This window comes from Macrotis lagotis, chromosome X (assembly GCF_037893015.1).
Source record: "Macrotis lagotis isolate mMagLag1 chromosome X, bilby.v1.9.chrom.fasta, whole genome shotgun sequence".
Classification (NCBI taxonomy): Eukaryota; Metazoa; Chordata; class Mammalia; order Peramelemorphia; family Peramelidae; genus Macrotis; species Macrotis lagotis.
Genome location: NC_133666.1, coordinates 25,184,846 through 25,210,378, shown reverse-complemented (window position 1 = coordinate 25,210,378; position 25,533 = coordinate 25,184,846). Strand labels below are relative to the sequence as shown.

The 25,533-nt window shown below is 45.1% G+C and overlaps 1 protein-coding gene across 1 annotated transcript in view; it reads left to right on the top strand.

The window, feature by feature from the left end:
- The window catches only part of ZDHHC9 (zDHHC palmitoyltransferase 9), a 37,541-nt gene extending 20,807 nt beyond the window's left edge, over nucleotides 1–16,734 (top strand). The window contains exons 3-10 of the mRNA XM_074208616.1: nucleotides 3,661–3,821; nucleotides 5,851–6,009; nucleotides 8,160–8,297; nucleotides 9,161–9,209; nucleotides 10,071–10,173; nucleotides 11,419–11,522; nucleotides 12,999–13,095; nucleotides 13,813–16,734. Coding sequence (XP_074064717.1) covers nucleotides 3,661–3,821; nucleotides 5,851–6,009; nucleotides 8,160–8,297; nucleotides 9,161–9,209; nucleotides 10,071–10,173; nucleotides 11,419–11,522; nucleotides 12,999–13,095; nucleotides 13,813–13,953 — 952 coding nt within the window. The 3' untranslated portion in view covers nucleotides 13,954–16,734. The remainder of the gene's footprint in view (nucleotides 1–3,660; nucleotides 3,822–5,850; nucleotides 6,010–8,159; nucleotides 8,298–9,160; nucleotides 9,210–10,070; nucleotides 10,174–11,418; nucleotides 11,523–12,998; nucleotides 13,096–13,812) is intronic.
- The last annotated feature ends 8,799 nt before the right edge of the window (nucleotides 16,735–25,533 follow it).

Below are 25,533 nucleotides of genomic sequence, written 5' to 3'. Positions count from 1 at the left end.
AATGGAGAGAGCACTGGCCTTGGAGTCAGGAGGATGGGAGTTTGAATCTGGCCAAGTCACTTAACTATGATTGCTTTGCATCCAGGGCCATTTCTAGTCTTCCTGATTCATATCTGGTCACTGGACCCAGATAACTCTAGAGGAGAAAGTGAGGCTGGGGACTTAGCACAGCGTTCCCCCCACCACCACCACCACCACTCCAGTCCAACTCACATGTTTGTCATGGAATCACCTTTCTGTTGTTGTGGTCTTCTTCAAAAATGAAGGACAAATACTATCATCATTAGTGGGGAGTCATGGAAGACTTCCCAGAGAAGTAGTATTTGAATCAGACTTTCTAAGGGATGGGTGACAAATCAGTAGTAAAGAGCCTGAGCAGGTGGTCAAAGGAGAGTTCAGTGTGCTTTGGTAGGGTGAACAGAGGCTGACTCAGCTTGGCCAGAGCATAAAGCCAGTGGACCAGAGTAATATGAGTTGTGGTTGGGAAGGACCCTAATGCCAGGCTGGGAAAGTTACTCCACAGACAAAAATGGAATCCCTGAAGATTTTTAAGCAGACCTAGAACCTGCCCACCTCCACTCTCTTGCTTTTTTAGGTAGAGAATATGTAACATAACAAGATATTTTGTTGATGACTTCAGGTCACCATCCTGAGCATCAGCAATTGTCATACCTGCTCAGAGCACGCTGTTGCCTGGGAGGCTCTTGTGGTATGGAGGGGTTAACTTGGCCTTGGCTTGCACTGGATCTCAGCCTACTGAGCCAGAACTGGCATTTTTCTCTGCTTTGTCAGGGCAATCTCTGTTCCCTGATGTTCTGACTTTTGAGAAAATACCTCCCCACCGTAGAATCTCTCCTTGTAACAAAGAAAAGCAGTTCAAACAAATCCAACCAACCATATCTGACGGCATATGCACACAACAACCAAGTCTGACAGTGTGGGCAAGGCTCTGAATCCAGAGAAGAGGGACAGTTATTTCGTTATCTCTTGTTGGGGGGGATTCTTGTACATGTCTCACTTCAACTGGATAGCCTCCCAGTTCTGAGATTCTCTAATGGCAGGGTGAAGAGAGAGGCTGCAGAGGTACAATGAATAGGGCACAGCTGCTTTTGGAGCTGGAAGACGATGGCCAGAGAAAGCTCAAGGTAACATCTTAGTAACCTGCTTAGGCCATTTTGGGCTTGGGTGTCCCGTGTGTATAGGGGAGTACCCCATGTATAGAGGGAGGTGCCGCCTGTAGAGAGAGGGGGGGTGCCCCACGTGGAGAAGGGGTGTACAGGAGATAGCTCATGGAGTGAGAAGAGCTACTGTCCTGAAAATCAGGCCAGCAGCAAACCAGAGAAACATGAGGAGTAGTAGTGGGGGATTCAGATTCAGGCTCCAGGTTATTGTGGACATTTGGTCACCATGAGGATTATGGAGACAGTAATGTGATTTTTTTTTCCCTCCATATACCTTTCACTTTGTTGTTCCTTGCCTTTTCTGTCCTTCCTTTCGATCTTTCTACACATTTTGCCTTAAGGACGATAGAAGGCTAGTAGTAACTAGCAGAGATGGGATTTTAAACCCAAGTCCTGGGCCTCTAAATCCAAAAGGGCCTCTGTTTTGCTTTTCAGTCAACAACAGTTTTTATTTTAGAATTGTATTTTATAGTGAAACACACATATAAAATATATTTTATATCACCTTGATTTATAAATACTTCTCTTCCTCCCCACTGTCCCTTATAACAAAGACTTAATAAAAAGAAAGAGGAAATAAAACAATTGGATAAAATCAACCTTCACAATGATTTTTTTCTTTTTAGGTTTTTTTTTTTTGTTTTTTTGCAAGGCATTGGGATTAAGTGGCTCGCCCAAGGCCACACAGCTAGGTAATTAAATTATTAAGTATCTGAGGCTGGATTTGAACTCAAGTACTCCTGACTCCAGGGCTGGTGCTCTATCCACTGTGCCACCTAGCCACCTCCCACATTGATTTTTTTAAAGCAACATTTACTAAGCAGCTCATGTGTATAGGGTGCTAGGCATTAGGGAAAAGAGCAGAGCTCCAGTAACCCTGGTGAAGACTTGAGGAGCTCAGGGACATTAGGGATAAGATTAGCAGCACCTTTGGGGTGGTTTTAGAGGAGCCTATTTAGTGGTTTAGGTCCATCTTTCATAGGAGCCAGCATTTTATAGCAGTGGGATCCTGGATCAGTCATTCACCTTCTTTGGACATCAGTACCTTTATGAAAATGAAGACAATCTTCAAAGCACCTAGCTCATCTTGGGTGGGGGTGGGAGAGCTTCTGGAAAATCCATACTGCTGTTGTTAGTAGCAGTGATGCCAATGTTGAGGGCACTTCAAGTCAGCAAGGTTAGGGATCACACCCTACTGTGGACCCATGTGGACACATTCTTTCAACTCTCAGTGTCCTGAAAGTCCTCTCAATGAAATGAAATTCTATGGCATAAAGATATTGATGATGGTGATGGTGATGATGGGTGATGAAGATCTAGGAGGGAGGCCTTGAGCTTGGACTCTGGTTAGGAAGGCTAAAGTCACTGAACCAAATAAGTTGTTCAAAGTCATATAAAAATAAGCAGCAGAGCCTGGATTTGATTGAGGGTTTTTGACTTTAGATCTGATGGTCTTCCTATCATACTGTGGACTCCCTTTCAGAGTGCTTTCTTGCAACTGTGGCACTAGTTTTTACCCATTTTCCTTCTCCCATTTCCAGTTATTCTTTATATTAACTTCTGGTTGCTTGAGATACTCCTGGTCTTTTGTACTGAATGGTGTGTGCTGTGTGTATGGGGTGTCTGTATGTGTGTGTGTGTGTGGGGGGGCTCTTTCTGTATTAGGACAGCTTGCACTGATTGCTGCATTTGACACGCACCATCAATTTTCCAATAGCTGGGCTAAGTCCAGGGGAGACGAGACCTGGATAATGCAAAAGCAGTGGGTAACCCCAAATGTTTGTACTGGCTTTGAAAATCTTGAGGCAAGCTCTCTTTCTGATACTCCCACACACTGGCCCAAGGTCTCCTACTGATCTCCACCCAGTTCAGCTTCAATGTCAGAGACTGCTAAAGCCTGGCCCACCCAGGGAGAGTGGTTTTTAGTAGAAAGAATAGCAAACAGGAGATTCCTGGATTCAAATCCTCATGCCTGTACTTAGCAGTTGTCTGTCTGACCTTGGATCAAATTGCTTCTTCCTTCTCTCTGGTCCTCAGTTTACTTCTCTGTAAAATTGGATCCTCTGGAAACCTTTGGTGTGCTATAAAAAAGGGTGTTGATATTAGTCAGGAGGGATGATGTCCCAGATAAGCCACTCCCAGATAATGTAGAGTTGGCTGTGTGGTCAGAGCCTAGGTTTTCTTCAAAATGAATGAACTTATGTGGGGTAGGAAATGATAGCAGAGTCACAGATGTTCATGGCATTGTGCCGATTAAGTGTTCTGTGTTTGCCTCTTCCTGGTTCCTGAGGTAGAGAGGAGACTGGTCTTCCCATAGCTGGCTGTGGGGCCATTTCCAAGCATTTGGAGGTGGCATCACTTGGCGGTATCCCCAGCCTGCTAGTGGGTCCTTCTCTTGAAGCTCCAGTTCAGCTGGGACGTCGAGATCAGGAACAGCAGAGAAGTGAATGTGAGTGAGACTGGGCTTGTTTTTCTCCAGGTGCCGCTACTTGGCTGTTCAGCTGTCTCCTGCCATCCCTGTTTTTGCGGCTGTCCTTTTCCTCTTTTCCATGGCGACGCTGCTGCGGACGAGCTTCAGTGACCCCGGCGTGATTCCCCGGGCCCTGCCAGATGAAGCAGCTTTCATTGAAATGGAGATAGGTGAGCTGGGCTGACCAAGAAGCCCCTGAGGGGGCGTAAGCTGCCAGCAGGACACTTGTCACCATGCTCTGAATGATTGTGCAAGGATCATAACAGCAGACATCATTCCTGGTCTTCTCTCTAGTCCATTTTCCTCTTGAGCCATTTCATGCCTGTGTACTCCTCCTGTCTTTGTGTGATTCCCAGAAGGTAGATGTGGGCGGCTGTAGTAAAGCCTCCATCTTCCCCAGATTTGGTAAAACTTGGAATAGGAAGAGAGCCTGGAGTCAGAGCCAAGAGACTTGGGTTTCCTTCTTGGCCTAGTCACTTCTTAGCTCCAACAATGTTGGGCAAGTCACTTCCCCTTTCTAGGTCTCAGTTTCCTAAGATAAAAACGCTAGTACTTCCAGCTTCCCAAGTGAGCTCCGGGAGGGTCAAAGGTGATAGGGGATCCCCAACTTTTGTATTCTCCCTTTCTAGAATCTGGATTGTGATGCCAGTATTGGTGATGACAGTCACTCACATCTCAGTGGCTAGCCCACTGCTCTCCTCACATCAGCCCTTTGTGGCAGAGAGTGCCAAGGTTAATGTTGCCTCTTACAAAGGAGAAAGCTGAGGCTTAGGTCATGTTACTTACAGAGCTAATGAGTGGCAAAGCTGGACCTTGAACTCAAGTCTAATGGCTCTGTTCCACACTATCCATGTCCTATGAACTCTCATGCAGCTTATTGTATCTCTCTGACATCAGCCTTATATGGGGTAAATGACTTGTGCAAGGGCATCCAGGTAGTAAGCAGCAGAGTCATTTGTTGCTGGGAGGCTGCAGACTGTGCTGATAGGGCAGATCTGGGCTGTTCAGGGCACTCCTCTTTGTTACCTGTATCATCTTGGGCAAGCCCCTGAAGAAATCTAATTGCCACAATTCTTTGTTCTAAGGGATGGCTCCCTGGGAGCAGGGAGGAGCAATAGAGGGGAAAGTGTAAGTGATATTAAAACAGAAATTAGCAATAAAAATGGGTTTTTTAAAGAGAGTTGCCACATACTAACCCAAAAGGATTCCAGACTATTAGAATAGGAGGAGACGTTGGAAATAATGATTACCCACTCCCCATCAGAAAATGAGAAAGAAAATCAGATTTCCCACACAAAACAATGCTCCCAGATGGTTCCCATCCCCCTCTGTCAGCTTTGCCACTGGGCCCCTGGGATCTTATTTGAGAATTGCCTTATTCAGAGTTCTCAAGCTTTTCAAAATTGTTTTTACAAAGTTGAAGGGAAGGTATACATTGTTCTCATTCTCTGTTCACTTCTCTCTGCTTTGATAAGAAAGTCAAAGTACTGGCATTTCTTACTTGATGTAAGCTTGTATTATACAAATTCAACTCTGAAGTTGACTCTGACCCAGTTGGACCTGGGCAGTGGTACCAACAGTAGACAGTCCTTACCCAGGGTCCTCCACTTCAATCACTAAAGTCCTCCTAGTTGGGGTGTGGAGAGGCCCCAGAGCTGCAAATGGGGCAGGGCTATGAGGAGCTCTGCAAAAGGCTGTAGACTTGAAGTATACCCTGAAGTCTTCCCAGGTTTCTCTGAAACCATCTCCTTTATCATTTTGTGTAGCAGTCTATCACACCAATATAACTAATTCAGTCATTCCTCAGTTGATGGATACTGACTTAGGTTCTAGTTTTTTTGCCACCACAAAAAAGAACTACTATAGATATTTGTGTACACGGAGGAACTTTTCCTTTTTCTTTGATCTCTGGGATACATAACCTAGGAGTGGCATCACTGGGGCAAAGGATGGCAATAATTTTTTTTAAACCATAGTGAATTTGAATGAACTGTTTTGAGAATTATTTGATGAAATCCTCTGTGAGCATCTGAGGTGTTGAAAACCCAGGTTGAGAAATACTGATTTATGGGTTGGAGGGCTGTCCAGAGCAATTCAGCTCTCTTTTGATTTAATGTGACAATTATTGTCGGCAAGGTGTGAAGGACCCGCCGGGTTTGTGTCAGCCACTCACAGTCCAGTTTGCATCTTGTTTTCCAGAGGCGACCAATGGTGCCGTGCCGCAGGGTCAGCGCCCACCCCCTCGCATCAAGAATTTCCAGATCAACAACCAGATCGTGAAGCTAAAGTATTGTTACACCTGCAAGATCTTCAGGCCCCCCCGGGCCTCCCACTGCAGCATCTGTGACAATTGTGTGGGTGAGCATCACACTTTGGGGGGTTACCCTGGCCAGCTTGATCCTCTGTTTGGGTGGGAGTGTTTGGGTGCTGAGAGACAGCTCTTCTTAGGAGGATCCATCAGCCTCACTTTCTGTAATAAGGTGATGATTTTTGACTCCATCTAGACTGGGAATTCTTAACCTCTCTGTGTTTGGCATTCTGGTGAAGCTTTGGGATTCCTCCAAATGTTTTTTAGAATTCATAATTGAAGGAAACGATGGTAAATTGAATAAGGAAGTCAATTTTTCCTCATCCAGCATCAGAGTCCTTGAGAATTGGTGGGTGTCAGGTGAATGAATAATCCTTGATCTAATCTAACTTCCTCATTTTGCAAGAAACTGAGAAAGCCCAGATTGGGTAAGGGACATGGCCAAGGTTCCACAGCTAGCAGGGCTCTGGACTCCAAAGTCAGGGCATTTTGCATGCCACAGATACCCTGATGAATGATGCTTCTGTGAGGTTTCTGGCTTTTCCAGCTGGGACTGTGGAGAGACATCTGATTGTGTGAATTTTTATGGAGAGTGACGAATCTTTCCCTGATTTACAAGTTGTGAAAATCTATACTTTCCTTGAACTGAATTTGTTTAAAGAAGCAAGAGGGTTTGAGAGCCTTTGTCTAGTCGAGGGCAGTCATGCCAGGCTATCCTGGACTGGCAGCATCTGTGCATGGAGTCACAGCTCACTCTTCAGCAGGTAAAGCCTGCAATTCTGGTCCTCCTAGTTGGGTCACTGTCTAGAGCCACATTTGTTAAATTCCTTTTATTGCTAAAAGCCCACGTGGCATTCCTGGGCACATTGTTTTCTTCTTACTCCCCAGATGCCTACACCAAAATTGGGTGGGCCAGAGAACACTTCCTTTGATAGGTGGGAAATGTTCCACGAATGACATCATTTAATGGAATCCTCCAATGAATCCTTTTTGGTAAAAGAAAGGGCCTTCCTTCCTTCCTCAGGTTATTTCTTGTATCAACCCAAATTTTAATTTGTCAGATTTGCTATTTTTCTACAGTGGGTTTCCTTCAAGTTCAGAGTACACTTTTAGCCCAAACCTGTGATTCTTGGACAGGATAGCAGAGTGCAAAGGCCAGTGGAGTTGCAGCTAGCTCTGACACTTCCGGCTCTGTAACCTGGTTGCCTGAGTCCCTTCTGTTCTGAGCCTTATTCTAAAATAGAGATAACATTTGCACTGTCTACTTTCTGGTGAGGGGGCCGGGGTGGGGGGGTCAAATAAAGTGCTTGGTAAAGGGCTGGAAATGTGAACTTGGATAATATTGCAGGACTAATCCTGTTCCCTGTGCTGGTGATACACACCCTCCCTTGCTCTAATACAACAACCTTATGCAATAGGGAGTACAAGTATTCCATTTCTTAGAGGAGGAAACTTGGGACTCAGACAAGGGGAAAAGATTTGCTTGTGTTTACAAAGTTCTTAAGTCGCAGAGGCAGGCACAGAGCCCAGGTAATCTTGGTCTATGACCCACCTTCCTTCCACTTCACTAAACTGCTTTCCAAGTAGCTTAATGTGATTTCTCCTGGGCCCCCAACAGCAGTGTAAACTTGGGCAAGCCTCAGTTTCTTTCTCTGTGAAATGAGAGTGTTGAATTAGGTACTCTATAAAGCCCATAATAGCTCCAAATCCCTGCAGCCTTAAAGAAGTCTTGTTGATTCTGAAAAATCCTCATTTACCATCATAAACACACAAATATACACAAAGCACATACCCACACACAGAGCTATATTGTGGCCTTTTGATCTGGATAAGTAATCATTCTCATGTTTGCATTTTTAAGAGAATCATTTGTAGATCAGCCCATAACTTGCAGATGCTATTTCCCCTCTCCTCACCTCAGTTTCTTCCTTTGTAAATAGGGATGAGAGTATTCACCTTAGAGCTGTTGGTGAGGATCAGTTGACATGAAAGTTTTTATACAAGGTTTTATAAAATGTTAAAGCATGCTTGACTGAAGTCTTGATGTTGGTCCTCATTAAGTGACAAATGAAATTATTAGACTGTATAGCTTAATCTATGAAGACTGAGCTAAAATAATGAGATATATGTCGGGAAGGGATATGATGGGGATAGTGTCTGTAGAATCTTTTGTCCTAAGCTCCCTTTCTGCTTTTCCCAGAGCGCTTTGACCATCATTGTCCCTGGGTTGGAAATTGTGTCGGCAAGAGGAACTACCGCTACTTCTACCTCTTCATCCTTTCTCTCTCCCTCCTCACCATCTATGTCTTCACCTTCAACATAGTCTACGTGGCTCTCAGTGAGTAAAGGATGGGAGCAACATTTGGAATTTTCAGGGGAGCATCTGAACCATATGCCACTGTAGCTGGTTCTCTGAATTTGGTGGAAAGGGGAATTACTGGGAATGGGAGGGGCCTCTTCAACCAACTATCTGGTCAGTTCAGGGTGGTAAAATTACCTTAGTAGCTTAGTGTATTAAAAGGAACACTGGACTCAGAGTGAGAATTTGGGTTCAAATTCCAGTTTTGCTGGAAGTGACCTTGGACAAGTCACTTAACCTCCCTTGGCTTTAGCTTCTTCATCAGTAAAATGAGAGGGCAGGGTTGGATGACCTCTCAGATCACGTTGAGACTATCCTTTTTTGATTTTTGAAAGGCAAAGGGGTTAAATGACTTGCCCAAGGTTCCACAGCTAAGTAAGTATTAAGTGTCTGAGGCCAGATTGGAACTCAGGTCCTCCTGACTCCAGGGCTGGTGCTCTATCCTCAGTCCTACCTGGCTGCCCCTGGCCACTCCTTTTTACTTCCTATCCTTTTACTTGCCTTTGGCAATTAGGCTGTCTTCAGGGGACATTTCGAAGGCTTTTACAGAGGGGTAAAGCTGTTCAGTCTCCATACATCCCATGCCTCATCCTTTACACACGCATATACAGCTGTGGGGCCCAACTTGGATAGAGAAAGGAAAAAGGAGTGGATGGTTCCATGACTGGGTTCAGGGAAAAGCCAAAAAAAAGCTACAGGAAGAGATGAGAAACATTGACCAAATAAATGCGTCTCTACCTGTCAGACCTGTGTGAACAAAGAAAAAGAAGGGTCCCCAGAAGGTGAGTGTTGGTTGCTTTTCTTAACGAGGTCACTAACTTTTCTGTGCTTCTTTCCCACAGAGTCCTTGAAAATTGGCTTCCTGGAGACCTTGAAAGAAACTCCTGGAACATATCCTTTTATTGGATAAGCTTTCTCTTTGATTCCCTTCCCATTTGGTTCCCTCTAACTCCTTATTTATTACTGAATTCCTCAGTCTTGGTCCCTTTGGGGAGTTCCCAAGGCCAAATACCCTGACAAGTATAGAACTGACCAAAACAAAAGTGGGGAGAACCTTGGAGAAGGGGAGTCATTAGGTCAAGGTCCCATAGTTAAGAAATGTCAGAGTCACGCCTCAGCTTCTTCTGACTCCAAATTTAACGTCCCTTTTCACTGCACTGCTGACTGTGTCTAAAACTGGATTCAGATGGGGACCCATGGTAAGGAGCAGTTCAAATCTGTAATAATTGTATGGAACACAAACCACAGGAAAGGAACAGGAAGCTGAAGGGGGAGTATTTGTCTTTCTGTTTGGCTTCTGTCCATTTGGGAGCCACTTGATTTTACCTTTTGTTTTTTTCTTTCTGAATACATTTTTAAAGGTAGCAAGATATAGTGGAAAGAGCCCTGTATTTGGAGTTAGAAATCTGGGTTTGCTTCTTAGCTCCTTTCACTTACAATTTATTAAGCGTAAGGAAAATTTTGGGGAGCAAGTCTCTAATCTTTTTGTAATTGCCTTTGAAGGCTTCACATAATTTAGCCTATCCCCTGGTATGGAGTCAGAGGACCTGGATTCCAATCCTGCCTCTGCTACTTGCTTTGTGGCCTTGGCAAGTCACTCCCCTCTTAACATTTGCATGTTTGTAAAATTTGGGAGTTGGATTATGTCTCTGAGATGACTTTTTTAGCTCTGTGACCTTGGAACTAGGTAGTCTTGCATGTCTCTTCAAGCTAGATTCAATGATTTTCTGTGTTCCTTAACTTGGACTCCACTGTGTTAGAAGTGCTCATCTGCTTCTTCACCCTCTGGTCTGTTGTGGGGCTGACAGGATTCCATACTTTCCTCGTGGCCCTCAACCAGACGACAAATGAAGATGTGAGTCAAGGCTTCTCCACTTCATAGTAACCCTCCCTTTACCTCAAGGCCTCTTTTCTCTCAACCCAACAGAAAATTGGGACTTCAAGGCCCTCCACATACACAGGTGGACTCTGGAGGAATCCTAGCCTTGGAGAAAGGGAGACATGGAAGCCTCTTACCCTGTCTTATCTGGAGTTGTTAAATAGATTGGAAAACAGAATCAGGTTCAGATAGGGTGCCAAGATGTACTGAGGAACAATTGGGAACCTAGAGTATTCAGAATCTAGTTTTAACCTGTAGAATTGGTGACAGAGAAGCCATTCCCCATTAGTGGTGATTTGGGCTTGAAAGATCGTGGATGGGACTGACCTGGGCTTGCAGTTCCCATGACCTTATCCAGACCAGCAGACGTTTGCTTAAGTCTCATTTGTATATGGGACAATTCAGTCCTTAGGGCTGTCAGAGTAATTTTAGCAGTGCTGGGCAGTAGGGAGCACAGGCCAAAAGGAAGCAGGAGGGAGGGAAGGACCTTTCCTTCAAGGAGCCGCTAATCCAGTTTTGAAGAGAGCAGCCCCAAGGAAAATGACATGTCTCTATACAAAGAAACACGAAGCCGCACAACTGGAGGGAATTCCCGTAAGGGCAAAGTGAAGGCTGCGGCTAAACAGAGAAAGCTTAGTTCCGAAGAAGGGGGATGGGTGTGAATTGGCGGCCAGGGCGTTCCAGCTGGCAGAGATGACGTGTGTGATATTGTGGAGATTACTGTTCTAGCTCTCTGTGTATCTTGTCTCCTCAAACTGTGAGCTCCATAAAGGCAGAGAGCCTCTGTTTCCTAATGGTCAGACCCACACACATGTTTACGTGATTTATCCAGACATAGCCCAAGCAATGAGCACAGCACTCTGTGCACAGTAGGTCTTACTATTTTTTTGAATTCTCTAAACTTTGTTAGATGCTAGGGGGCAGAACATGTCTGATTATCCAGTTATGGGAAACCTTAAGCACTTACTGTATGTACCCCACTGCTAAATGTGGAGGGAAAAACAGTGCAAGCAAAAATCATACACTGATTGAATTGTACACCAGTGCACATCAGGGTGAGTGGGTTTTTCTTGTTGGGGCAAATGGTCGAGGGGGGAATGAAGGTGAAGGAAGCTTAAGAGATGGGAGTCTGGGAAGCAACTCAGCTGGACAAGAAGGTCCTCTGAGGCTGACCCGGGGCATCTAGATTCACCAGAAGACTCTTTGGCCTTTGTCTTGCAGATTAAAGGTTCTTGGACAGGGAAGAACCGAGTGCAGAACCCATACAGTCATGGCAACATCCTCAAGAACTGCTGTGAGGTGCTGTGTGGCCCCTTGCCTCCCAGGTAGGAATGAGTGGGGGGGGTTGTGGGATAGGTCCCTAATTTTCTCTTGCATCCTCTGCTGACTTCTTCCAAGGTGAGACCTTTTTCTGCCAAACCTTGGTATTCTCACTATGTGAAGAGTCATCCTAGGTGAACCATATATAAAGCTTCCATTTCTATAGCACTTTGAGGTTTTCCAAAACACTTTTCTCGAAATGAGACTAGGAGGGAGGGAATACAGATATGATTTTTTCCTACTGTACAGCTAGAGAAAGTGGAACTCCAATGAATGACTTGTCCCAGATCACATAGCGAAGCTTTCAGTCTGGGCTGCTTCCATCATTCTTGTGTCCTGGCTCCCTTTGACAGACTGACAGTCTTGTGAAACCTGGGGATGAGCTTTGTTTTTAAATGCATAAGAAAATAAGAGGAAACTAGTTATATTAAAATTGACTTATCTAAATGCATATTTTTTGAAAAATTCACTGACTCTAGGTTCTGAAGCCTGGCTTTAAAGCTGACCTTGCTGTGGTTGGGGAGGGGGCTGGCTGTTGATTTCAAATCCAACTTGGTGTGAATTAGTCCCTATGGTATGGAAAGTATGAAGAGCGATAAAGGCTGAAATCAGAGGGAGGCAAGAGGGGAATGTGAAATTGTTCCCCAAGCAGAAGGTAGTCAGCCTAAGAGCTTGAGGAACCACCAAAGAGGTTATGTGAGGATCCACAAAAGTAAGTCCTATTTTCCACAGTGGTGAGTAAACTCTTAAGGCTTCACTCTCCCAGATGGTGAAACAGGCTGAAACCATGGCTCTGGTGGAGCTAAAGTTGCAGGCCCATGATGGAGTATTAGGGGAAACAAGGATGTCCAAATGGTGACTCCTTGGAGGCTGAGAGGCATTATGGTCCAGTGGACACCAGATGTGGCTCTGTTACTTCCTAGCCCTGGGTCCTTTGGCAGATTTTTTTTCCTATCTTGGAGTTTATTTTTCCTCCTTTGTCAAGGGAGTGTTGGAGTATGAGGTCAGTCTGAAAGTCTTAAGTCTGTGATCTTCTGAACGCTGGCTACCCTTAAACTGTCTTTTTGTGCTTGTGTCTGAGACTGAATCCTGAGTTACAAGGACCCTGGGTCTGACTGAATCTCATTCCAGAGAGTACTTTGTTGCAGAATCTGAAGTACTGGTCTTACCATGTATTAGCATCTCTTTCAAGGGATTGTGTTTCAGTGATAACCTCAGATCATATAGATGACCTCTTCACTTTCCAGTGAATGTCTCATCACTCCCCACCCTCCTACACACAAACAAGGTTGCTGATGAGAGTGGGACTTTGGGGGCCCAAGTCTGCCCTTCTTGGGGACAAATATTTCCAGTTAGAGGGAAAGAAGGGGCCTTAAGGCTAGGGGGAGGACCTGTTGTTAGCCAAAGGTGGGGGGGGGGGGAAGAGGGGAGGAGAGGGAAGAGGGGAGGAGAATAGATTCATCCTTTCCTCTCCTCCACAGTGTGTTAGATCGACGGGGCATATTGCCACTGGAAGAAAGTGGAACTCGACCCTCAAGCACTCAAGAGTCCAGTAGCAGCCCATTTCCACCGAGCCCAGTAAGTGTTCTCTGTCTTCCCCATCAGATAAAATAACAACTCCCATTTCTTAAGCAGTACAACCATCCCTAAACTACCTTTGGGTCGTCTCCTGAGTTCCTGTTAAATTTCCTGTTGAATATTTTGTTCCTCAGGCATCTCATCTTCAACATGTCCAAAATAGAATTCATTAGATTTTCTTCCAAAGCTACTTCCCTTCCCCACTTCCTTATTTCTCTTGAGGGCAGGCACCCGGATTTGCAAACTTGGGAGTCATATCCTTCATAGCCAATCACTTGCCAAGTTGTTGATTCTACTTCCACATCCCCCAACTCCTTTCTTTCCAACAAGACCATGGTTGTCTTCACTTAGGTCCTCATCTGGACTATTGCAATAGCTTCCTGTCTGCTCTCCTTGCTCCCACTCTCTCCCTTCTCGGATTCATCTTCTGGACCAGATGTGTCAAACACTCAGCATCAGGACCTTTCTGTTCCTCAGTTTCCTCCTCTGTAAAATGAGAAGTGTTTACCTTGGGTTTGTTTTGAGTGTCATTTTCTTTGGTTTTGTTATAAAGGTCACAATTGTAGTAATAAAAAGAAAATGAAGACACTGGACTTAGATGGTCTCTTAGGTCCCATGACCAGAATTGAAAGTCAAGTGTGGTGTGGTGTATATGCTCAATCCTGAGTCTGAATTTGGAGAAAACTTACTTCAGTCTGTTTATCTTTTCTCCCTCAGGTGGTCCCCACAGAACCATTGAGCTCGAATGAGCTGCCCCTGAAAGCCTGTGCTCCTGAGGAGATGCAGTCCAGTGTTCTGGCCCAGCAGGGTCCAGAGTCCTCAAAGACTCCCCAGAAGGCCTCTGGAGCTAAGAAGTAGCTTCTCTGCACAGCAGAGAGAGACCTATGTTTTTCATTAATGAGAGCGGAGAGTGATTGAGGGGGAGAAGACAACCTTGAGACAGAGGGCAAGTGAGCCATCCCTTTTGCCGTTTTTCTTTGGTCTCTGTTCACCCAATTGGAATATTCTCAATACAAGCTATTTTTCCTGGACTCTAGGAAGTAGCACAGTGATGTCCATTACATATGGTAGCTTGAAACTTAGGTTTCAAGGACCTTGGCCTCAGTTCCCTTCCGGGTCACTTCTCTGGCTCTACTAAGGGAAGTAGGGAGAGTTGTTGACATCCCTTTACTTGTCCCTGGACCAGAGACAGCCTCACAGGATTCTGTCCATTGAATCCCCAAAGGGCCCAAATGGAAGTAATTTGAGCCCTTTTTCCGTCCCTAGATGGAGGAGAGGAATGGGGATGGGAGTAGAGCTGTGACTGGCAGAGCTTTAGTGCCATTGGTGCCGTGCCAGTTCAAGCCTGTGGGGTGGGATCCTTCTATCTGGACACTTGTATTTATTCATGTAGTTTCCTTCTTAAGTCTCCCTCCCCATTCTCTACCTCTCTAACCCCCTTCTTTTTCAATTAGGTAGAAGTTAGTAGGAATAGTTAGTGAGTTAACAATTTGCAGTTTTCATAGCCCAACCCAAAACTTTGTAATGTCTGTGCCACCCTCAGTAAGAAATTGTGTGATGCCAATAGCTACAGTCCCACTGTTCTCTCTGGCTCTCTCTTTATCTGTTTCTCTCTGGCTCTTTCTCCCCCCTTTTCTAAGATCCTTTTCAGACTCTTGCTCCATTTGGGAGAAATAACAACAGTTAAAAAGTCTGCACTTTGGTGCCTCCTTTTCTGCAAGGGGTTTGCAAGTGTTCAGAAATGCTACCCCTTTTGCCTCCCCTCCCCCCAACTTCAAGTTCAGTCCATGAGGCCTCCAGTGGTCTCGAGTGCACAAATGAATAAATTGAGGCACAAAGGAATGGCTTCAGAGCCAGGTGAGAAGGGGGAACCTCCCACCGGTTAACTCACAGGCCTTAGCCAGTGTTTCCTTCCTTCTCCCTCTTCCCTTAGGGCTAACTCTCATAGCACTTCTGCTGGTTTCTGTAAATGCAGAGACCCAGGATGATCCCCACCCCTACCCCCCACCCCACAGTGGTGGGCTGGGTCCCCCGTCCAGCATTTGGGGGACCGGTTTTCTCCAGCCCTCAGCTGCGCTTCAGGGATAAGGATTTGTGTATCAAATGCAGCTGTGTTTCTGAGAGAGTCTATGTTCTCCCCTCCCTTTATAAACTGGGGTCCTGTGGAGATCACTTTAGTGGGGAGAGGGTTAACCAGGGCTTTTTATCTGTTTGAAGGTGATTAAACTGTGTTGATGCAAACTGTCTGCTTCCTTCCATTTAAAAACTACTGTGGAGTTGTGTGTGGTGTGCATGTGTATTGGGATGGGGACCAGGAGCTACTTGGGGAAAAGCTCTTTCCCAAGCCTTCAGTTGTCTCATGGGGGAAGACAACTGGCTGATGCTCCCTCATCACCAGGACACTCAGCTGCTTCCCTAGCTGTGAGCAAGTTTTCTTTACCTGCGATCCAGAAAGAAAGGGTAGTTTATAGTGAGAACAAGGTGGCAGGGCCCATGTTTAATCTCTCTAGGAGTAGAGATCAGGTCATTTCCAGGAGACTCAGGACAATGGGATGGGATGAATAAGATGACCCCAAAGGTCCTGTAAGTACATCTTTTGCCTGGGTGCAAGTGGAGGTTCCTACTGAGAAGCTCCCTTAGCCATCTGTTAATAGACCTCCCTTTGGAAACTGTTAGCACTTCCTTTAAGAGTCTGCAATTGAGACTTTGGAGTCTCCCTCATCTACAGCTAGGGAAACTAAAGCCTGAAGAGGTGAAGTGGCTTGCCAAGGGTCCCAGAGCTCAGAAGGGTCTTCCCCAGAGGATACTGTACTGCCGAAGACCTCAGTAATATGAAAGAGATATGGATCACCTACTCTCCTGATCTGACAACGCCAGCCCACTAGGCTCACAGGGGATTGTGAGAATGGCATCTTTGCACAGTACCCCCTCACTTTAATCAATCTTATGTGTAAGTATGATACAGAAGGACAACTGATCGACTCCAGGTTTCCTGAAACCCAACCCTGAACTCTTTCCACTTGACATTCTTTCCACTTCCCCGTTGCCCATGTTATTCCCTGGTCTGGGCCCAGGTCATCCCATCCATTTCATTCCTTTCTCACTGTGAAAAGGTTGTTTGACCATCTCCCAAACCCCTCTACTATGCTAGATGTCTCTATATGACAGGAAGGGGAAGAGTGAGGAGTTCCTTGGCCTAGTGTGAAAGGAAGACTCTCTTCCCCATTTGGTTTCTGTTCTACCATATTAAGCTGTTTGCATTTCCAGCCTCCAACCTCCCCGACACCCTTTCTCTTATTTCTTGACTCTTTCATCTGTCTTTGGAGACCAGCCAGGAGACCTGGACAATTCAGACTGGCTCCTCCAGTTGGAGCAGTCCTGGAGTTTTTGCTCTGTTTTGAGGGGAGATTGGAAGATTGCTTTTTTCCCATGGGAAAGGCCTATAATCGTTTTGTCTTTTCAATGGCTGGGCCCTCACTCTGGTTCCCTTCTACTAGTTCCATGCTTCCCCCAGCAAGGCAGCTCTCAAGTGCGCCACATCCCCAGACTGATCAGCGACAATCCCCAAATCCCACCCTGTGGAGAGCAGTAACTATTCTTGACTATTCTCTTCATGTCTAACTGGCCTTGGTCCTTGATTTTGATCCAAGACCTTCTCCTTTAGTTGTCCAAGTTCTCTCCTCCCCCCCCCCCCCCCATAGCCAGGATTGTGTCTGGGTTGAATTCTATGCCTCTTGATCCTGATCGTCATATTCTGGCCAAATTTCCACTTGTTGCTAAATAAAAATATCCTTTGCTTTTAAGTATATGTGCTAATTTAATATGTATTCTGTACTTTGGGATGAATCAAGATATGTGTATTGATTTCTGTTCTTCCTCTTGGGATTTCTTACTGAAGATTTCTTTTTTCTGTTGAAATCAATTAATGAGACCTGAATTGGTTTGAGAATTTCACAAATGTGTTCGTGCAGAGCTTCTGCCTCGTTCTTCTCCTTGTGTGTAGTTTGGAGTGAACCCTGCCTATTGGGCATAGCCCTCTTCTTTTGGGGATGAAGGACAATGAGAATTGACTGATGTGGTAACCTAGCAACTCACCCACTTTCCCAGACCTTAAACCTTCATGAGTCAGTTTATTCTAGTTTTAACTGGTTTTGCTTTGCTAAGACTAGGAGAAATTGTTTCAGGATGATGCTTTTGAAAAACTGGGCCATAATATCCTACATTGACATTGCTTTACAGTACCAAGGGCTTACACACATTTAGCCCTCTCAGCTCTGTAAAGGAGACAGGGTAGGCAGTCGAAGAAGCTGAGATTCATTGAGACACAGTGACTTACCCAGACTCAAAGCTAGTAACTCAGAGCTGGGATTTGAACTCAGAAATAGAATATCCAAATTTTGTTACGCTCTAAAATGGGATATGTAGGGGTATTCCCTGACTGAACAGGAAGGGGAAGGACAAGGGGGCTCTTCTTGAATTGTAAGACTTTGGAACCTTGAAGTGAGAGGTGGGGTGGCTAGGTGTCGTAGTGGATAAAGCACTGGCCTTGGAGTCAGGAGTACCTGGGTTCAAATCTGGTCTCAGACACTTAATAATTACCTAGCTATGTGGCCTTGGGCAAGCCACTTAACTCCATTTGCCTTGCAAAAAAAAAAGAGGTGAGGGGTGAGAATTGTGGATGTCAGTGGGGAACCAAGAGCCCTTTGTGCAGGTTCCTGAATGCAGAAGCGAATCTCTGGGATTTGGAGCTCTTTTCTTGAATTCCTGTCTCCCAGAGCCCTTGCTGTTGGAATGAATGGGACTCTGTGTAAAGAAGGGGAAATTGAGAACCTGAGAGAGGACAGAATGTGTCCAAAATCACAGGTGGTAGAGCCAGGATTCAAACTCAAGTCCTCTGCCTTCAAATTCAGGACTTTCTTTTCCCCAACTGGGAAACCTCATTTTGAGTTTCCTGGTAAAATTTTCTTGGTCCTAAAGGACCATAGATTGTTAGGAATGAAAGAACTCTTAGATATCATCTAGCCCAACCCTCTTATAAGGAGGAGGAAACTGAGACCCAGAGGTAAACATTTTCCCCAACCCCTCCTCCTTCCCCCACTTAGTGGGATACTTACCACAGTAAGGCACAATATGGTTTGAGAATCACAGAGAGCTTGGGTTTAATCCTGGACAAGTCCTATGCTGTGTGTGTGCTTCCTTTTTTGCTTTCTTCAAGGATCACTGATTTCATCAGAGGACCATGCTTCCTCCACTGTCCCATATCCCAGCTCCCTCTAGTTTTTCAGGGGGTCTTTCAGAGGTGGGTTTTTTTTTTAGTTTGTTTTTTCTTTGCAAGGCAAATGGGGTTAAGTGGCTTGCCCAAGGCCACACAGCTAAGTAATGATTAAGTGTCTGAGACCAGATATGAACCCAGGTACTCCTGACTCCAAGGCCGGTGCTTTATCCACTGCGCCACCTAGCTGCCCCTCTTTCAGAGTTCTTTCAGCCAGTCTTAGCTAGTTTTCACTTACCCAGCTAGGTTGCTTTATCTCACTTCTTTCCATTTCTTTTTTATTTTATTTCCCACTCCCCCCCCCCCCCCAGTTACATGCAAAAACAAGTTTCAACATTCACTTCCAAAACCTTTGAGTTCCAAATTCTCTCCCTTCCTCCCACCCCACTTCCCCTCATTGAGAAAGCAAGCTACTTGATATAGATTAAAAATATGAAATGAAAAATGAAAAACATTACCACAATAGTCATATTGTAAAAGTAAACATAACTCCCCCCATAAAAAAAAACCTCAGTAAAAATAAAGTGAAAAAAAGTATGCTTCATTCCTTAGTTAGACACCGTCAGCCATCTTTCATATGGAGAGCATTCTTTATCATAAGTTCTTCAGAGTTCTCTTGGGTCACAGCTTTGCTGAGAAAAGGTAGGTCATTCACAGCTGATCATTGTGTAATATCGCCATTCCTTTGTATCCAGTACATTTCCCATTGTGTCTGCTCATGCACGTTTCTTACTGAGAGCATTCTGTTCATTTCCCATAACACAACAGCATTTCATCTCAATCACATAGCACAATTTGTTCAGCCGTTTCTCAATTGCTGGGCATCCCCTCAATCAACTCCTCACCACAAAAAGAGCTGCTATAACCATCCCTATACGTGTAGGTTCATTTCTTCCACATTTCATCTCTTCTGGAACATAGACCTAGCAGTGGCACCACAAGGCCAAAGGGTATGTAGGCCTTTTGGGCATAGTTCCAAATTATAGAATAATTGAATCATTTCACAACTCCAATAGTGCATCAATGTCTCAAGGTTTATCTCTCTTAAAGGCTAGTAGAGCCTTTAAGAACCCCAGGGTCACCTCCATTCCATGAGCTCTTAGCTGAGGAAACCAGGGAAGATCCCCCGTTTTGCAGAGGGGGAAACCGAGGCCTTCGTTGATGGCTTTGCAGATGGCAATTTACCTTTTGAACTCTGGATGTCAAAGTGAAGTAGAAATTTATGGACTCAGACTTGCCTGCTTGGGTGCACCATTTTGAAAGGTGACTGTACTAAAGTCTGCCATGAACTAGGAATTATGTCTGAATCAGGGGAAGTTCACTGGTGATGCAGTGTATAGCGTACACTGGACCTGGAATAAGGATATTTGCCTTGGTTTCCTCATCTGTAAAATGGGAGAGAAAAACAGCAACTACTCCTCAGAGTTGTTATAATTTTTGTAAATGTTTAGTGCAATCCTGGCACATTCAGCTCTATAAATGCTTATTTCCTTCCCTTCCCACCTCTTCTCAGGAGAGCTTGTAGCTCATGAGAAGAAGCTGTCTCCAGCTTTGAATAGTATCACTAAGATGATAATAGTATGGTTATATGGTAAATTATGTACCTAGACTCTGCTTTTAATCAAATAATAGGCAGAATGTTGACCTGACCACTGTTTTTTGCAACAAAGTCACTAATAGCAAATCTTTTGCCATCTTATGAGATTCTAGAATATGATAGCTGACAGGAACCTCAGGAAGCAGAGGCTTAAAGAGGGAAAAGGACTTGTTGGAGGTTACACAGGTATTAAGGAGAGCCAAGATTGGAACTTCATGGGGTCTCAGTTACTCTTTAAAATGTATTGGCTCTAAATCCTCTTAATTTGATTATATTACTGCTTAAAATCTTTCTAAATTCCCCTTCATCAGGGCAGTAGAGATGGGTGTGACTGCACACACAGAAAACCAGGAAGTTGTCTGTCAGGTTCCCACAGAAGGTTGGCTGACCTCTTTGTGTGGACCTGTTGACCTGGAGTTCTGATGCTATCTCTGGTGCCCCATCAGCTACCCCCAATGGACCACAAATGCTATATTGGCAATGAGGCCATTACTGTTTTAGAAAAAGGTGAAATCTGTATATCAAGTGGTATAGAATTCTCTGTATTTAGGATTTTCCTGGAGAAGACTTGAATTTGGGGTGTGTGTGTGTGTGTGTGTGTGTGTGTGTGGTGGGAACAGTTCCTTCCCATTTGATTGTATTGTGACCTGAATAGCAGTTACCATTGCCCACTGTTGTGTGACTGAGTAAAGGTGCCCTATTGTGAGGCTTCCATCTCCTCCCAACTGGGAAACCTCATTCTGAATTTCCTGACTCCGGAATTTTCTTAGTCCCAAAAGGATCATAGATTGTTAGCAATGGAAGGACCCTTAGATATCATCCAGTTCAACCCTCTTATAAGGAGGAGGAAACAGGCTCACAGGGGTGAGAGCCAAGATTCAAACCCATGTTCTCTGCACCATGTTTCCATCAATATTAAGCTAACAATAGCTCCAGCAGCTCCATCTGTGAAAGAACTAGGGTCTCTATAATGCTAGTTCTAGGCCTAGAGAGCCTGGAGACTTGGCCAAAGTCACATAGCTGAGGTGAAGCTCACAGTCTGTGATAGGTCTGGGTGTGGGTGCTAATAGTAGTGGCAGTAGCCATTTAATCTTTGTCTCATAAGGGTAAGCTGCATCAGCCCAAAAAGGATTAGGCTAAAGAGAAGATGAATGGACGTTTGTGGTAAAATGGGGTGCTACTTCTCCATAAGACCCCAAAGGATCTCCCTAAACTCACCAGTTCAGAAAGGACTGCTTTTGACTTTATTGCTCAACACTACAAAGGTTGGGCAATATTTCCTTGTTTTTGTTTTGTTTTGCTTTTTTGACCATTGCTAGAACATTGAAAAGTATCTGAAAGTCCTGTTCTGAGTGGATCTTGGAGTGGAGGAAGAATGAAGATAAATGTAGATCCTAAAGATGAAATGACCTGTAGACACCCTCCTAGTCCAAGTCTGTTGTTTTATTAAGAACAGACAGAGGAAGGGAACTATCCAAGGCCACCTGTAGTAACTGGAGGAACTAAGATTGAAACCAAAGTCTTTGGGTTCCACGGAGAGTATGGTTAAAGGTGGAAGATTTGACAGAAAAGGCTGTACTGATGATTAGTCCATTGAGAGACAGTTTTGGATATACCAGATTGTCGCATTCTGTCAACAGAACTCACATGCTAATGCTTACCCAGTGTTGATGATGTGCCAACGTGCCTCATTGCTGTGGTGTGGAAGGAGAAAAAACCTTCAAAGGCCTAGAGATTCCTGTAGCGTCCAGACCATTACCAAAAGTTCTGTTTCCTATCAAATCAGGCCATTGCATGGAATGGTTCTGGAAAAGGCAAGTGAGAAGGATACCGTGCACAGCATTCCCCTCACTATAAATAACCTATTCTGTAATATATGCCAACATTAGTTTGGTTGGTATAGTCCTCTTTGAAAATTGAAGGTCGGGTGGCTCGGTGGCACAGTGGATAAAGCACCAGCCTTGGAGTCAGGAGTACCTGGGTTCAAATCCGGCCTCAGACACTTAATAATTACCTAGCTGTGTGGCCTTGGCCAAGCCACTTAGCCCCATTTGCCTTGAAGGTCAACTATTAGTTATTTTTATAATATTGCTATTCCTGTGTACAATGTTCTATTGGCTTATAAGTCTTCCTAGGTTTTTCTGAAACCATCTTCAAGTGATCACCATCCTCTTGGTTTCCAGTCCTTTGTCAGCACAAAAAGAGTTGCTACACATATGGGTCCTTTTCCTTTCTCTTTGATCTCCTTGAGATAGTATTGCTGGATCACAGTAAACAGTTTTATAGCCATTTGAGCCTAGTTCTAAATCATTCTCCCAGAACAGTTAGATTAGTTCTCAACTCCACCAACAGTGCATTAGTGTATCTATTTTCCCACGTTCCCTCCAACATTTGTCATTTTCCTTTTCTGTCATCTTAACCAATCTGATGTGTTTGAAGTGGCACCTCAAGTTATTTTAATTTACATTGCCCTCAATATCAGTTATTTAGAGCATTTTTATGACTATTGATAACTGATTTCTTCTGAAAACTTCCTTTGACCATTTATCAATTATGGAATAGCTCTTATTTTTTATAAAATAGGCTCACATTCCTATTTTTGAGTTTTTTGAGAAACTTGATGTAAAATTTCCCTCCTGGTTTCCTACTTCCTTTTAATTTTGACTGTATTGGTTTTGTTTATGCAAATTCTTTTTAATTTGATGTGATCAAAATGATCTATTTTGCTTTCTGTGATGTTCTTTCCCTTGTTTGATCACAAATTCCCCTTATCCCTAGATTTGCCTGGTAATTTCTTTCATGTTCCCCTCATTTGCTTATATTACCCTTTATGTCTAAGTCTAAAATATACATACCCATTTTGAGCTTATCTTGATAAAGTGTGAGGGTTGATTTATAGTTTCTACCAGACTGCTTTCCAGTTTTCCCAGCAACATTTTTGTTGAATAGTGAGTTCTTGCCCCAGTTGCTTGGATCTTTGGGTTTATCTAACACTTTGGTTGCTACTGTGGTCATTACTTCTGTATGTTGTGTACCTAATCTATCCCATTGGCCAACCACTCTTTTTTTACCCCGTACCAGATTGTTTTGATGATTACTTCTTTGTAGTACTGTCTGAGATATGGTATTAGGAGCTGCTTTCAAAGAGGTTTTATATCAGTTCAGAAATCCCCTGGATTTACATCTTAGGGGATCTGGTAAGATCTATGAGAGTCAGACTCATAGCTCTCAAGCTCTGGATAAAGGCTATGCTTTGCTAGAGGATTTGGTTAAAGTAGCCAATACATTAAAATGTATTGTTACCTGTGGAGTGTAAAATTAGCTCATTAATTTAGTTTTAATGACCTAATAATTTTAATAATATGGCCTGGCAGCCCTGGGAGAAGATAGGGAGAAGACAGTTAGGAAGAGTAGGGCAATCTCACCATCTCCTGGATCCAGTGGGAGGTATTGATGTAGGTGGGAGATATGGCCTGTATGAGGAAAAGCACACTATTGAGTCACCATGAGTCTGCATGGGATTACACAGAGATCACAGAGAGAGATGGTGAGATCCAAGAGGAGAGTTTATGTCTTGTCTCTTTTGTGTGAGGTGGGGAGCTCTGATGTCCAGGTGTAAAAGATGGTTCTAAGAATCACAGAACTCTAACTGCATGGGAAGATTTGAACTGCTCCCTTGGGAAGGCAACAAATGCCACCTGCTGGAGGAGGAAAAGAATGTCAGAACTTCAGAAGGCACAAAACGGGAATCTCCTGCTGGAAAAAGAGGACTTTGAGAATGAGGATTAAGGAAGCTGGACTTTGGAAGGCCAAGTTCAATGGAAAGAATACTGGCTCTAAGATCAGAGGATCTGGATTCAATTCCTCACTTCTGACAATTACTACTTGTGCAACCTTAGGCAAGTCATTTACCCTCTCTGGGCCTCAGTTTCCTTTTCCTTGGACTAGATGACCTTTTAGGTACCCTCATTTCTAAGGCTATCAACCTATTAGGGACAGCAGTGGAGTCATCACTACCTGCTGAGAACTGAGGATTGATTCTGAAAGGAGAGTTGTAGAGGAAAATGGCAACTTGGGAGGTCTCCTGAGAGGGGCAATAGTTGGGTAGCCTTCTCATAAGTTCATTGAGTACAACTGTCTTCACCTTGTTTTGCAGAGGAGGAGGGAGACTGAAGCAGAGACACAAGAGGCACACTAGTAAGTATCTAAGGTGAACCTGAGCTGAGGTCTTCCTAACTCCAGACTGACCTAGCATCTTCTCCACCCCTGCTTCCTGAGACTTGTAACCTCTGCTTTTAAGGAGAGCTGGGTGGCAACTTTGGCAGCAGAGGAATGTATCAGATGTTGAAGTTCCACATGCTGGAGATATCCAAAGTGTACCTTGACATTTGGGATGGGGAAGAAACATGGATTTTTGTAGGTTCCAGGCTCATGATCAGTGTTCTTGTCAGTGTGCTGTACCACCATTGTGATGGGTAGCATGGACATCTCTAGGTGAGGGGAAGGGAAGTAGACTAGTTAGTTATGCTGGCAGCCTATGTGAATACAGTGTATAGCCACAGACCAGAGACTGCACACTGAGAATAGTAAATAGAAATTTCTAGCCACATGCTTTATTGCAATCTAAACCTACCCTGCCCTCCCCTCCTCCCCAAGGCAGCTTTCACTACAATCCCCAGGATTAGGTTGAGCGGTGGGTCCAACTAGGCCAGTCTTGGCCTTTCTTGACGCTGGAAAGCCAGGCAGAGTCTGGTGCTGGGGAATGGCTCTTCCGGAGGCTGCTGTGTGCACTGTGTGGAGTGGTGGGGGTTGGGAGGCTTTTTCCAATCTGCATTAGAATGGGCCCTTCTGCCCGGTTCCACCCCCCGGCAGACCCTACAGTGTCCCATTTGCTGGGTCCTTGAATCCTTCGGCTCTAGGCCTGTTCTGGTTCCTGAGACCCCAGAAGCAGGGAAACATCTCTAACCTCCTCTCTCCCTAACTCCCATCAGAGAGGAGACTTGGTCGCATTTTCGGACAAAGAAAGGAAGGGCTGGCAAATTCCTAAACCCTGTGGATGGGGAGCAGAAAGCATCCTATGTGGCAAGGGAAAAAAGGAGCGAGGGGGCTGGGGGCCCTTGGGTGTGTCTCTCAGTCCTCGGGGCGGGGGGCCGAGAAAGCGGGAAGGGATGGAGGCAGAAGTCTGGTTGGGCCTTTTCAAAGCAAGCCGCAGAGCCAGACACTGCATTTCCAAGGAGCAAGGAGAACGTCGGTTGGGCTTCAGAGAGCACAGATCCCCTAGGCCCATCCTGCGCGGCCCGGGCTCACTGTCAGGTGCTGGCAGCACGGGCAGCGCTGGAGTTGGGCCAGGGACCTGGCGGGCTGGGGGGGGGGGGTTGGGGTCGGGGGGGGGGGGCAGCTCCCCACCCTGCGGCCTTCTGCTGTCAGGCGCCGGCCAGTCCGGGCCCGTGGGGGCGCCGCGCCAGGTCTCCACCGGTCTTCCGAGGGCCCTGGACAAAGGCACGGGCGCTGCCCCGGGAAGCCGGTCCGGGAGCTGGTGCTCGGGGCCGCGCAGGCGCAGAGGGCGCGC